The sequence below is a fragment of the Miniopterus natalensis genome, chromosome 2 (genome assembly GCF_054644295.1).
Source record: "Miniopterus natalensis isolate mMinNat1 chromosome 2, mMinNat1.hap1, whole genome shotgun sequence".
Taxonomy (NCBI): domain Eukaryota; kingdom Metazoa; phylum Chordata; class Mammalia; order Chiroptera; family Miniopteridae; genus Miniopterus; species Miniopterus natalensis.
In genome coordinates, this window is record NC_142082.1 from 185,460,221 (window position 1) to 185,475,001 (window position 14,781).

The 14,781-nt window shown below is 59.6% G+C and overlaps 1 protein-coding gene across 1 annotated transcript in view; it reads right to left on the reverse strand.

Annotated features, from left to right (window-relative positions):
* Positions 1-14,781, reverse strand: part of CELSR1 (cadherin EGF LAG seven-pass G-type receptor 1) — a 105,745-nt gene that overhangs the window by 34,860 nt on the left and 56,104 nt on the right. The window contains exons 6-9 of the mRNA XM_087814985.1: positions 4,484-4,641; positions 3,496-3,659; positions 2,955-3,080; positions 263-429 (exon numbers count right to left, since the gene is read on the reverse strand). Of these exons, the coding sequence (XP_087671111.1) occupies positions 263-429; positions 2,955-3,080; positions 3,496-3,659; positions 4,484-4,641 (615 nt within the window). The remainder of the gene's footprint in view (positions 1-262; positions 430-2,954; positions 3,081-3,495; positions 3,660-4,483; positions 4,642-14,781) is intronic.

A 14,781-nucleotide genomic window follows, 5' to 3' on the forward strand; every position in this document is an offset into this window, starting at 1 on the left:
AGCCCCGGGGACGGAGGCAGTCGAGGGCTGGAAGGGCCCGGGGCCGGTGGCGGACGCCGCTCCTGGGACACCCCGCCCGGCGTGAACGGTGACAGGGTGCAGCCACCAGAAAAGCGCGCTCCCGTCTCTCCCCTCCCCACGGGTCGGCGTGGGGCAGCGACACGCTGGGGTGCGCGATTCCGGGGGGCGCTGCCGGGGCTCCGGTCCCACCGCCGGGCGCACACCTGCCCTGCGCGGCCGGGAGGGCGGGGCTCTCACCCACCTGCAGGTGCAGCCGGGAGGACGCGCCCGCCGTGGCCGCCATCAGCACGCCGTCGTCCTTCCTGGTCCGGAACATGAGCCCCAGGTACCAGGGCACCGAGATGGTGACGTCCAGGTCACTCCAGGACACAACGCTCTCCCCACTGAAGCGCTGGGGGTGCGGCATGACTGTGGACAGAGACAGGGGACCCGAGGTCAGCCGGGGCCGGGCCGGGCTCCCCAGGAGCGGAGGGAAGAAACCCCGGGCTTTTTCGTTTCCATGCAAAGGCCGGTCTCAGACTCCAGTCGTGAGGCATCTGACCCCGAGTCCAGGAGCCCTGGGCTCTGCCGAAGGCCACCCTGGGACACACGCCACATTCTGGGGGGGGCAAGGCCTGGGGTTCCCCACCGTGGCCAGGGCACAGCAAGGGGCTCTCAGGCTGGCAGCAGGCAGAGTGGGGCAGCCCAGGGTGCCTGGGCTCAGAGGACAGGGTGTCGGGGGGCCTGTGAGCCCAGCCCACCTGTCCCATCCTACACCTGCCATCCGGTGGGAGAGTGTGAGCCAGCAGTGAACCCCGAATGGGTGCCTGTGCCTGACACGCCGGCCGTCACCTGGGGTCTGGACAGGCTTCCAACCCCCAGCTCACAGGTTCCTGGTGACGGGCCCAGGCACGGCAAGGCCCCTGCATGGCTGAGGGCTCCCGGGTGGTCTAGGGGACCAGAAGGGTGACAACAGCCTCATCACACTTGGAAAAATGGGTGTGCCAGGCAGATCGGGAGGCGAGCACGAGTCAGAACAGTTCATCACTGTGCGTCCGGACCCCTGCGTGCGGCGGCCGGCGGCCGGTGCCAGGGTCTTGCCCTGACCTCCCAGGCGAGACGGCAGTCACCTACGAGGTCCTCAGGAGGAGACTGAAGCACAGAGCTGACCAGGTGGGGGCGGCCGTGGGGGGTGAGGCCTGGCGAGCGCTGGCGTCTGTTTCCTGCTCCATGAACCCAGCCCTGGCAGCTGTTTTCTCTGGCTCGGCCATGGCCGGGCTCTCGGCTTCCATAACAGGAACCCAGGGGTGCGGTGGCCACCCGGCACTGTGTCCCCCACCCCACCCCCCGGCCTGCTGCCCCTCCCTGCAGTCCAAGCTTCCTGACCATGCCGGTCACGCAGGGCTGGGCTTAACCCGCCTACGGGGCTCCGAGAAGCCTGGCCCACCTGCTGCCTGAAAACAGGCCCCAGAAGGTGTCAGGCGCTTTGTGACACAAAGGAGCTGACCCTGGCCAGTAAAGCTGTCCTGGGGGACCGCAGATATGACACGGTCCCACATCACGTGTCTACTCCCTCCACAAGTCACAGGCCTCAGCAGGGGCCGGGCCGGGCAAGCCTCTGTTGCTGGTGGCAGGAGCTCCGCCCTGTTCACAGGCTGCTCTGGTTCCCGCCTATTCTGGTTCGGCGACTCCTTTGAGAATCCGAGGAAAGCTGTGGACCCCGTCTCCCCAAAACCATCACGCACAGACCCGCAGCCAATCCACGAGGTGCCGGGGCCGAAGCAAAGAGCGTGAGACTCCCACAGAGAGGCCTGGCCACAGGACCAGCCACGCCGGCCCCGGGATGGCACCTGGGCTCAGGACAGGGCAGGTGCCCATACTGTTCCCATGGGTTTGAGGCCAGCGGGCGGCTCCGGGGCAGGATTTCTCAGAGCTAATGAGCACGGGGCACCTCTGAAGGTGACCCCGGGACACACGCAGACTTAGCTGGCCTCAGCGATCCCCGTCGGTTCACCTTCGATTTAGAGGGTGTCACGAGTTAAAAATGGTGAAACTTGTTACCGTGTTGCCTCAAAATGGATGAATCGTTTAAAACCTGACAGTGTGAGCCCGGCCAGCATGGCTCAGCGGCTGAGCGTCGACCTGGGATCCAGGAGATCTCGGTCTGATTCCCGGTCAGGGCACAGGCCCGGGTTGTGGGCTCAATTCCCCGTAGGGGGCGTGCGGGAGGCAGCCGATCAATGACTCTCATCATTGACGTTTCTATCTTTCCCGCTTCCTCTCTCTGAAATCAATGAAGACGAGTTTTAAAAAACACACAAACCTGCCAGTGTATACAACTGGGTACTAGAGGTAAGGGTGAGGCAGGGGGAGCCAAGGCCCCACCCTTCATGCCCACAATCGACCAGTAAGGAAACAGCCAGGGGGAGGACCCCTGAGTGGTGGGAGGGGGGGGGCTTCTGGGCCAGGGCAGTTGTCCTTTCAGGCCTCAGTGTGAGGGGAGGCAGGTCTGAGAGCCCCGGAGGCCCAGCCCCATCTTGCCTTGCTTGCCTCATGCTCTCGGACCCTGGGTCTCACACTGGTCCTGCTCAGACACGGTGCCATGTCCTGCATCGTCTCAGACACCATCTCTATCCAATTTCACCTGCTATGATGCCCCCACAAGCCCTCTCTGCCTCTTACCCCAGCGCAGGCCCTGGGAGTGCTCCTGCTTCCCACCAGGACCCACAGCTGGGGACACACCACAGCCTGCTGGCCCCGGGCACCTGGCACCTGGGGACACACCACAGCCTGCTGGCCCCGGGCACCTGGCACCTGGGGACACACCACAGCCTGCTGGCCCCGGGCACCTGGCACCTGGGGACACACCACAGCCTGCTGGCCCCGGGCACCCGGCGCTTGGGAGCGGCACTGTCAGGACCCCTGGCGACAGCCCCCGCAGCCCAGGCCCTCACCGTGTTCACAGCTCTTCCCGCCGAAGCTCAGCGGGCACTGGCAGAGATACGTGTTCCACCTGCTCACACAGGTGCCTCCGTTCTGACACCAGGTCCCGTCGCAGAAGTTCCTCTGAGCAGCACAGCCTGGAAACAGAGTGGAAATGTGACGTGGGGTCTGTCCCTGTTCCTAGCACGGGTCCTGCCACGGGGACACTGAGCACAGCAGCAGAGGGAGGCTGGAGGCCTAAGACCCTTGGGCACGGACAGACCTAAGACTGGAAATGGCAGAGACTCAGCCTGCAAGCCATCCCGCCAGCTGGCCGGGTCATCAGGTGACATGCTTAAGACCCTGGGATTGAGTGCCCCAGGGGTCAGTGACAGGCCAGCCCACAGTGCGGGGCCCCCAGTCCCCTAAATCCGCATGCCCGCGATCCGGGGCTTCAGCTCCCCTCCTGGCCGCACATGGGCTCAGCTCTAGGGAACATTACTACCAGGATGTGGAAATGCCCTCCCCATGTGGCTGCCATGGCCCCGTGACACCCTGACGATCACGCCGTACCTGCCCTGGTGCCGTTGTTGGCGATGAAGCTGGCCATGTCCACGTTTCTGCCATCGATGGACAGGTTCCGCATGCAGCCCACGAACTGGCGGTTGTGCACCGGGAAGTCCTCGGGCAGGTTGGGGACACCCCCCAGGAGCAGAGGGCCCGTCAGATCCAAGGACCTGGGGAGGCAAAGCCGACCTTGGTGACGGCCGGGTGGCCACCGGGGGCCCTGACGCTGTTGTAAAGTCACATGGCTTCTGCCGCCAGGCACACTCATCACCTCGAATGTCAATAATCAGACAGTGAGCCAGGGAGGCAGGCGGCCAACAGGCCAGAACACAGGCGGGTCCCACTTCTGGTGCTGCCGCTGGCTTCAGCCTCCCTGTGCCTCGGTTTCCTCCTCGAACTCGCATCAGATCCTGACCCACTGGGTGTTTGGGGTGACCGTCCGCTGAGTCCTGCTCAGCGCCTGGCCCGGTCCACATCGAAATAGGACATGCAGCACCGATCAAGGCCTCTAATGACCTTGAAGGGAGGTCACAGCAAACTAGACCCTGGTCCTGCACAAGCAGCTGCGTGGCCTTGGGCAAGGGGTCAGGTCTCTGCGGGCACAGCCCCCTTATCAGCAGCATGGACTCGATCCCCCCTCCATGGCAGCTGGGGGTGGGTGGGGATCTGAGAAATCATGCCCGCCTAGCACATGGGATTACAGACTGAACCTCAGAGACAGCGCTTGGCGGGTCGAAGCAGTGGCCCCATGGATACGGGGCTGGGGACGGTCTCCCGGGTCAGCAGGCCAGCCGTCACCATCCCGGGGCTGGCGCATCTAAAGGAATTTATTCTAGAAAGTTCTAGAAGATGCCCCCCACCAAGGAGAAGGAATCTGCCTCCAGCCCAGGTTGGAGCTCCCAGAGTGCCCTGTGTCTGGGGCTGCCCCGGGTGACCCCCCTCTGGAGGGCGGCCATGGGGGTGGACGACCTGGCCTCTCCCCCCGGATGCTCACTTCTTGGACCCGCTCTGCGTGCCCTGGGCCGCGCAGCTGTAGTTCCCGATGAAGCTGCCAAAGCGCACGGCCACGGCCGTGTCACAGTCGTCCACGGTGACCACGGCCACCTTCTCTCCGGACGGCCCGTGGGGCAGGCCCAGGCGGCCGATGTTGGGCTGTTGGAAGAGAAAGCAGAGGGGCGTCAGGGTGTCCCCCCATCAGTGCCCTCGGCAGACTTGCCAGGCCCTGCACACACACCCCCGCCCACTGAGGGACAGGCATATGGGGGTGGCGTGTGGACAAGGGGCCAAGGAGCCCCAGCCTTGTTTCAAATTAGCCCCCCAAATCAGCTATACTGCATTTATAGTGTGCCCCCAAATTTATGCCCTCCTGGAACCTCAGAATGTGGCCTCATTTGGAACTGGAGGTCCTGCCGACGTAGTTAATTAAATGAGGTTGGCCCTGGCTGGTGTGGCTCGGTTGGGCGCCGCCCTGTGCATCGGGAGGGTGCCGGTTCAGCTTCTGGGCAGGGCACATGCCCGGGTTGTGGGCTTGATCCCCGGGCGGGGGCGCGCAGGAGGCAACTGATCGATGGTTCCTCTCATCGACATTCCTCTCTTCTCCCTTCCTCTCTCTCTAAAAATCAATAAACTATTCTTTAAAAAAAAAAAGCTGAGGTCGCACTGCGGCACGGTCGACCCTGATCCACTGACTGGTGTCCTTTGAAGACGGCCACAGAGCAGAGACACGGGAGGTCACGTGACGAGGCAGAGACGGGAGTGATGCCGGGGCCACCGGGAGCGGGAAGAGGCAGGAAGGATCCTTCCCCCGAGCCCCAGACAGAGTGGCCCTGCCCACGCCCAGGTCTGGGACACAGACCTCCAGACTCAGACAGAAAACGTGTTGTTTTAAGCCCCCAGTGGGTGGTATTTTGTACAGCGGCCAACACCCAAGCCCTGGGCACCCTCCTTTCGAATGTCCACTTCTGCCTGTGAGTCCAAGTGCCAGCTGGACCCCTGTCCACGCACCGGACCAGGTCCTGCTCACCCCTCTTGTGTTCCTAGAGGACAGACACCAGGAGGCCACTTCCCAGCCCACAGACGGCCCCCACGCCTCCCCAGGGTGGCCTGGTGCCCCTGTCCGGGCCAGGAGCCTGGCAACCCCCAGGTGCTCGGGGTCACCCCTGGGCCTGGGCCTTTCTGGAATGACCCTCCTGTGCCCTTTGCTGACCTGAAGTCGACCACCCTTTGTGCCCCTAGATCAAGCCCCACCTGAGCGTCTCCCCCTGCCCCGGGGCGGCCCCGAAGGTCTTACACAGTCTCCCTGCGCAGGGCTCCCTGTAAGATTCCTCTGGAGTCAGTGACTTGGGGTGAAGGGAAGCAGGCTCCCTCTGGAGGAGGCTGCTGTGTGCGACCAGTGACAGGCCCTCTGTCCCTGGGCTTCCCCCGCAGTCCCCTGGCCTGCCCCTCGAGGACGCCGACCACGTCCACCCGACAGGGCTCCTTCCAGCAGGAGGCGTGGGGCCTGTCACGCAGCCACAAAATGTGGAATGGTCACAGAGTTCACAAAACGCGGCCACAGGCGGGCAGGGGGCAGGCTCGGGCCAGGCCAGGCAGCTCCAACTCCCTCCCCATCTGCACAACACGAACAAGACCTGCCTCCCGTGGGCGCCCGAGACTCACCCAGGTGGCACGTGTGAAGCGCCAGAGGCCTCACCATGCGCACATGACACGTAGCAGCCCTGGCAGAGGCTGGGTGAGATCCTCCCCATCGCCCCCAAAACAGGCTCCGTGTGGTCCTCCCCATCGCCCCCAAAACAGGCTCCGTGTGGTCCTCCCCATCACCCCCAAAACAGGCTCTGTGTAGTCGTCCCCATCGCCCCCAAAACAGGCTCTGTGTAGTCGTCCCCATCGCCCCCAAAACAGGCTCCGTGTGGTCCTCCCCATCGCCCCCAAAACAGGCTCCGTGTGGTCCTCCCCATCGCCCCCAAAACAGGCTCCGTGTAGTCGTCCCCATCGCCCCCAAAACAACAGGGTCTATGTGGTCGTCCCCATCACCCCAAAACAACAAGCTCCCTGCCTCCATGGCAGCTCTGGGCTCAGTCTAAGTTTATACCATGATGCAACTTTATGCTTTTTTATAGTAACATTGGAAATAGGTGGTTGTAAAAACACAGAATATAAATAGCTCACCCCCAATGCCCTTGGAGAGGGAAGTAACTACACAGTTCATTCCAAAGGAAGACGCACCCCCCCCTTGTTGAGGACACCAGGCTGGGAGGGAGGGCACCGAGCTGCTGTCCAGGAGCTCAGCCGGGCAGCCGCACTCCCCCTGGAGCAGCCCTGGAGCACCCCCTGGAGGTGGCGGCTCCCGCTGAGCCCTCTGCTCCCCTTCGGCTAACCTTCCGACCTGGACGAGGCCCAGCACTGTACCTCAGTTTCTCTACTATATACGGATTTAATATCGGAACACCTGTCCCTTCTGTGTTACCGGGACTCAGAGGGTCCGGGAACCCTCCACACCCCTGGCCGCCCAGGGCCCAGAGAATCTTTCTCTCATTTTACTCGACGTCAGCTGATGGGATCACGGGCCTGCAAAGCTCTATCCTCAAAGATTTCACCGTCGGTGAAGCAGCAGTCAGATGGATAAAAAAAATAGCCTTGTTCCAGCTCGCTCGGTGCCAGCAGCCGCCTCGGAGAACAGACGGTGCCTATTACGGGTGGGTAAGTGGTAGGTGCCGTCCCGGGAAGAGCCGTCCCCGAGCCGCGCGAGCCCCGCATTTTCTCTGCAACTTGTAATTTAGATTTCTGGGATGGGTGTGAGACTCCCCAGGGAGGGACATAAACAGCATTTACGCTCCGGGAGGTTTAACGAGATGAAGCTGCTGTTTACAAAACCGCACTTGTTTGTAATCAACGGCTCAGCGCTACGGATTCAAGCAAAACAGCGAGAAAAACTGGAGGCGAAATAAAAAACCCGACATGTGTATCTGGAGCAGCTCTGACTGACTGGAGACGGCCCCGTCGGGACAGACCCCAGGGCCTGGCATCGACAGCCACACCAGCACTCACGGCCTTTAGGAAATCAAACCATCTCCAAGAGCAGGGCCCGCCGCCTGTTTTCTGACTCCTGTTCCCAGTGCACCTCCGCTCAGGCCAAGGTGCTGGGCCTCGGGCTGCAGAACCAGGCCCTCTCAGAACAGAAAGGGCCAGCGGGAAGACACACGGGGGCGTACCGGGCAGAAGCCACACCAGGCCTGCTCCCCGCTCCCTGCTCCACAGGGCTCCCCACTGCCCCACCCCTTCCCCTGCTGCTCTGGAGCCAGCAGCTGCTTTACACATGTGACAACTGTCACCAAGAAGACACCAAGGAAAGGATGTGGGTCTCGGGAAAACAATGCTGCAGCTGAGTCAAGATGCATGGACGAGGTTCCTCGAAGAGTTAAGTACAGAGTTAGCACGTGACTCGGCAGTTCCACTCCCGGGTACAGACCTTTGAGAACTAAAGACAAGGCCTCAAATAAAAACCTGCTCACAAATGCTCCCAATAGCTCAAAGGTAAAGCAACCCAAATGTCCATCAGCCGATGGCTGCGGTATGTCTATTCAGTGGAATATTACTTGGCCAGGAAAAGGGGGTTGAACCTGTGATCCAGGTACATGCTCTTGGTCGGAAATCAAACTGACAATCCTTTGGTGCATGGGCCGGCCGACACTCTAACCACTCAGCACACCAGCCAGGGCCCTGCAGGTATTTTCTGAGATGGGGGCAGGGTGAGCATGGCGGTTCCATCCTCACTGGCTCCCATTCTACCTGCCTGTGCACAGGGAGGGTGCAGCCCTCACCACCTGGCTGGTTTTCACCTGCAGTTTGTGTATCTTGTACCTGCTCGGCCCGAGTGTCCACACCTGGCTGCTGCAGGGGCAGAGTGAAGGTCCTTGGGCTTGGACAGCTGCCCTGTGAGACCCACCTGAGGCCCAGGGGGGAAGGTGCTGGGACACCGGCCTCCCCCTGCCCTGTGCCTGGCACCCTTCTGATGCAGGATTTGTGAAAATACTCGGATTCTGTCGTGCTTTTTCTGTTTTGCCAACATGTGGCAAACTTTGAACAGTCATCTCAGACACGCGGGGCGGTTTACGCGTCTCCCTCTTCTATTCTCCATCCCTCCCCGCCGGTGCCGGCAAAGCCTCGGGCTTTCTATCCGCCGGCGACAAACCCCGTGCTCAGTGCCCCCACGGGTAGCCTTAGCCGCGTTTTCCTCTTCCAACAGGAGAGGTGGGCACGTGAAGGTGAGCCGGGCGCTGTCGCCCCGTCCTGACTCCCTTCCCCCGGGCCATCGCCCTCCGTGCTGGCCCAGCAGCATGGGTGGGCTGTCTTCCCGACAGACACCCACGGCCTGCCCTGACCAGCCCCGCTCAGCGGTTAGTGCAGCGAAGGGTCTCGGGTTCAGCCGGCTGCCTCCTGCACGCGCCCTGTGAAGCCCCGGCCGGTGTGGCTCAGTGGGCGGGGCGCTGTCCCAGGCACCGAAAGGTCGCCGGTTTGATTCCCAGGCAGGGCACACGCCCAGGTTTAGATCTCGACGGGGGGGGGGGGGGGGGGGGGTTGGCTGAAAATATTGCTCTGCCTGGGCTCAGGTCAGCGCTTGTCTGTTCTCTTATCCTCTCACCCGAACGTGGAACTCCGTGCCCCACCCCCAGTTGCCTCTCACACCCATGTTTCTCTCGCTCCCCCCTTCCACTCTCTCTCAAAATCGATGCAAAAAATATCCTCGGGTAGGGATTAACCAAAAAAAGGAAGGAAATGCCTGCAGGGCCACTTCAGGGGACATTTGCAAGCCACATTGGAGCTTTGCAGATCCGTGCAGACCTAGGCTCCCGATTCCGGGCCAGTGAGCCCAAAGGTGCCCCCACTCGGGGAGGGTCTGTGCCGGTTTCTTTTCTCCCACCGCGCGGCCCACTGGAAACTCCAAGCAGCTCCAAAGCGGCGGGCGGGGCTCTGTGCACAAAAGCGTTTGGTCCTCACGGAGCGCTCACATTTCCACAGCCTTTTAACCCGCTGCAGACAGTCCCTCCTGGGGAGGCTGGCGGGGGTTCGATTTCAAGCGCTGGGTGCGGGGGGCGGAGGCGGGGGGCACCTTGAAACCAGACGCCGGGAGGCCCACGTCCCGGGACACAAATGGATCCGTGCTCTGTGTTCAGAAATGGTTAACCGGCCTTCATATCAAAGAATTCACAGATGGCTGGGCTGCGGGAATGTCGTCAAGAGCGAAAACGCAGCCCTGAGCATGTACTGTGTCGCAGCTTCTCACAGCAAGGTTCAGGCCTGGCGCGTGGGCGTGCCGAGCACAGCCCATCGGGCGGCAGCCCCAACCGGGAAACGCGGGCGGGACCTCGCTGACCCCGGCACAGAGGTGACAAGCGCCCCTCAGAAGCAAGGGTGGCCTTTCTACGGAGCTCATGGGTGGACAAGATCACAGGAGAAAACACCCAGACACACACGCACACTCACGCTTCCACGATCCAAACCAAATGCCCAAGAAGCCCCCGACAGGCCTTCGTGGGAACTCAAACACCCCCCCAGAGGCCCAGGGCGGTCCTGGGAGGAGCCCCACACCTGCAGGCAGGTGACAGGGTATGATCTCGGGAGACACTCTCTGAGCCTCAGCTTCCCCCCCTGAAACTCCCAGGTGCGATTCCCTCCCGCCCCCCAGGCGGGCAGAGGCCCCTCCCTGGACCCCTTCTCTGGGCAGGCCTCCACACAGGTGCTTTGGGCCCCAGGGTGCTAAGCTGCTGACGGGTCCACCCCCCCCAACACCGCACAGGTAAGGGGCAGAGCAGGAATGTAGGAGGACAGGTTAAGGAGCTGGCAGATTTACCCTGACACTCCCACCACTGCCAACACCTCACCCCTTCTCGTCAAGGATTCTCCTCGTATCTACCTGCCTTGCACCCCCCCAGCACCCCCATACAAGTCCCTGCTGCAGGGACTTCACCTGCCCACGCACACGGACTGCTAGGGCCCAGGACAGCTCGGCCACGCCGGGACACGGCACGGACGCCACGCAGGCCCAGTTCACCGGCACCCCACACCTGCCACACGGTACGACCTACGCCGGCTGGACGGCCTCTCCCAGGCCACGGAGCTGGCCAGGCGTCGGCGGACTCAGCCCAGGATCTGGTGCCTCCATAAGGACAAAGGGCTGTTCCAAGGCACCGGCTGGCTCTTGCTAGGGGCTGTCACAAGCGGCCGGCCCGGAGGGGGCTCTGCGGCGGGGCTCCGTTCCCTGGCCCACCTCGCCCACGTTTGCAATCCCAGGGAGGGGGGCAGGGGGGCCCATTCAGCAGCATTTAAAAGCCTTTTGCCTCCTCAGTCAACTAAATTTCTGGCAGAAGCTCAGGAGTTCCCCAAAATTAAGCTGTGGAAACATTTATCTCTTAAGTTTAACATTAAGAACAAAAACAGCCCAGACCTTTCTTGGCCGTTTGCTTGAAGATACTGGAACCCCCATCCTGGGAAGGACACAGCATCCCCTGTAGGGTGTGGGGAGCAAATTGCTGTGCAGAAGCCTGATGTCAGGTGGCCACTCGCTGGCCACCAGGGAGGGCGGCAGCTCCGAGTTACCCCCAGACGAGACGGTGTCAGGGTCCTGCTCCAGCTCCGGCTGCAGGGGCAGGTGCCCTGCCTCCCTCACCTGCCATGACCAGGGGCAAGTACAAACCGCTCTGAGCCCGGGGGGAAGCGGGGACAAGGGGAGTCTTGGCAGGGCACATAGGGTGGGCGAGAGCCACCAGGCCCCTGCCACCTCACTCTGGGCCTTAGTTACTGCCCAGGACCTCAGTCAGTAACTGTCCGTGCCCCAGGGGTGGGGGCAGAGAGCCTGGAGAGGGAGGGGAGCGGGGGCTGCATTTCATTTCAAAGCCTGGGGGCGGGAGTGAAGGGGGGCTGGGTAAGGATGGGGTTCGAGGCTGCGGCAGGCAGGAAGAGAAGTCTGCGGCTGCCCGGGCCTGCGGGACTTTCCATGACAGGCGTGGACACAAAGGCCCAGGGCGGGGCTGTGTCTGTCGCTGGGAATAACTGTTTCCATAGCAGGTGGCTGTCTGCCACCTGACCAGCTGTTTTGGAGAGGAAGCAGGGGACCCCATTCCAGCTCCGGGCTGGGCGCCCCTCCCTTGCCCCGGGTGCTGACCTGGACCCCACGGAGGCTCAGTTCACAGGAGGCAGACACCCCCCCCCGACCCCACAGGGCAAGGGAATCCCATCTGCTACAGCAGCGTTGATATTCGATATTTATCGACTGTCCACTGGGGCAGGCACCACAGAGGCCATTCCCGTCCCGGGAAACTGGCCACATAAGCAGGAAACGCAGCCAGAGAAAAACAAAACCGAGCCACTGTCCCCGCCGGGATTCAGCTGGGACGGGTGGACCTGCGGGAGGGACAAGCACGTGGGGCGTCCCCACACGCTTCTGAGGCAAGTGTCCACTCTGCAACCGGGAGGAGCAAAGCCGGGGAGACCCGGTGCCGACACGGGGACAGCGTGTCCGCCTGGCCCTCCCTTTGCCACAAAGGTTTCATGTTCTGGGCGAAAGCTCATCTCAGCTTTTAAAAACACCAGTTTCCTCATCTTGCCTATTCTTTACGTCAGATGGCTTTTTCCAACGGAAAGTTCAAAAGAAGAAATAAAAACTGGGTCATAATCCCATCTCCCCGACAACGCCTTCACTAAAAGGACCCAGGAAATGTGTAGAACAGGCAGGAAAGTATAAAACAAACACAAAGCCGCCCCTTCTCACCGACCTCATTCCCAAGGCGTCACCGGCGGGAGACAGTTCACACACAGCCTCAGCGTCGCCTCCTGTCACAGAGCCACGAGGAACGGCCAAGAGCTGGTGTCCTCCGGCCTCACGCTTCGGGGCGGTTTACCGCCTGGCAAAAGCTACCAGAGGCGTGCTGTCGATGGATTTGTTCTTTCGAGGGGAGGATGGCCTTCGGGAAAAAAACATGCACATGCCAGCACCTATGGGTATAGCTTCCAAAGTTCTTTAGTGAAGCTTTTTATTTTTAGATAATTTTAGATGCATATGCAGGTGAAAAACCCTAAAGAGATCTGATTTATCGTTTGCCCAGTTTCCACCAGTGCTCAACAGCAGAACATCACAGCCCAGATGTGGACGCTGATAACCAGGATGCAGAGTGTTTCCATCACCACCAGGGCCCCCCGCCTGCTGCCCCTTCTCAGCCACACCTACTTCCCTCCCAGTCTGTGGTTATGAGAAAAAAAGCTGCTGTGGCCCTGGCCAGTGTGGTTCAGTGGTTAGAGAGTCGGCCCATGGACTGAAGGGTCCTGGGTTCGATTCCAGCCAAGGGCACATATCTCGGCTGTAGGCTCGATCTGGCCAGGGCGCATGCAGGAGGCAACCAATCCATGTGTCTCTCTCACATCGATGTTTCTCTCTCTCTCTCTCTCTCCCTTCCACTCTCTGAAAAGCAGTGGAAAAAATATCCTCAAGTGAGGATTAAAAAAAAAAAAGTGCTGTGAACACCCATGTACAGGTTTCTGTGTGGGCAGGAGTTGTGTCTATGTTCACGAGGGACGTGGCCTGTGGCTTTCTTTTTGGTACAATCTTCATCTGCTTTTGTATCAGGGAACCATTAACTTCACAAAATGAACTGGGAGGTGCTCCCTCCTCTTCTATTGTCTGGAACAGACTCTACAGATGCAACTCTTCAAACATCCAGGAGAATCCTCCAGTGAAACCACCTGGGCCCAGAGATTTTGTTTGGGGGCGTTTTAAAATGACCAATTCTGTTTCCTTAAGAGTAACAAGGTCATTCAAATTATTTTTCATATTGGATGAGCTGTGGTCGTTTGTGTTTTTTGAGGAATTTGGAGTTTATTCCTGACACTAGTAACCCGTGTCTTCTCTCCTTCCTTGTGAGTCTTGCTAGAAGAGCGTCAGCGTTACTGATCTTTCCAAAGCTCTTTGTTTCACTGATTTTGCTCTACTGTTCTGTTTTCAGTGCCATTGGTTTATGCTCTTACCTTTGTTCTTTCCTTCCTCCTACATGCTTTGGGTTTATTTTGCTCTTTGTTTTCCAAGTTCTTGAGGTGGGAGTTTAGATTACTGACTTGAGAATTTTCCTTTTTCCTCCTATGTCCTTTTAGTGCTATGAATTTCCCTCTCAGCACTGCTTTAGCTGCATCCCACATTTTGGTATTTTGGTATTTCATTTTGTTTTTAATATTTTTCATTTCTAAACAAATTTACTTCCTTCTTTTCTGAGTAACTGAATGCCTAGGTTGACTCTCCATTAGGTATTCTGTTTGCAAGATCAGTTGGAGTCAGCCCTTTGAAGAAAACAGGAATTCATGAAACCACACTGATATAAACAAACAGGAAGGGAGAGAGAGCTCCTCGTGAGGGTGGAAAGCCAGCTACGGACGTCAGGGACAGATGGAAGCAGAAAACAGCTGACGCTCATCACGGCGACAACGACATGGGTGTGACCACCAGGGATGCTAGAACTAGAGGCTGGAGGGGACACATGAGGGAGGCATTGGCGGAGCTGGTGGGGGAGGAAGATGGAGCAGATGAGAAAGATGTCATGACTGGGAAACCCGGGTGGAAGGTGACGAGAATTCCTGCTTCCGTCTTGCAACTTTTCTGGAAGTCTGAAGTGTGAAATTCAGCTTTTCCAAACATAACCCCACCACCTGTCCTGTAGCGTGCTTTTCTATCTGTAGACAACATCTACAGACATCTTGCAGCATGGGGCACGCAGAGCTGTCCCGGCTGCGTGAAATCCCACCGTAAGGACCAGCCTACGTTCTATTAAGTCATTCTGAGTTGGTTCCGAGAGAATGGAGAGTAGGAAGGAGGATAGGGAGAGAGAGAGAAATATCTATGTGAGAGACACATCAATCTGGTTGCCTCTTGCACATGTCCAGGCTGGGCCAGGGATCCAACCCAGGTATGTGCCCTTGACCGGGAATCAAACCCAGACCCTTCAGTGCGGGGGCTGATGCCCCAACCACTAAGCCACACCAGCCAGGGCCATGCGTCCACTTTTACTTAAAAAATGACAATTACAGGACCTGGCCAGGTAGCTCAGTTGGTTAGGGCATCGTCTTGATATGCCAAGGTTTCAGGTTTGATCCCAGGTCAGGGCACATACAAGCAGCAACCAATAAATGCATCAATCAGCAGAACAACAAATCCATGTTTCTCTCTCTCTCTCAAAATAAAAAAAGAAAGTTATAAATGCCTCCATTCTCAGTTTTGGAAAGAAATACATTCCTGTCCCTCTCTACGAATAG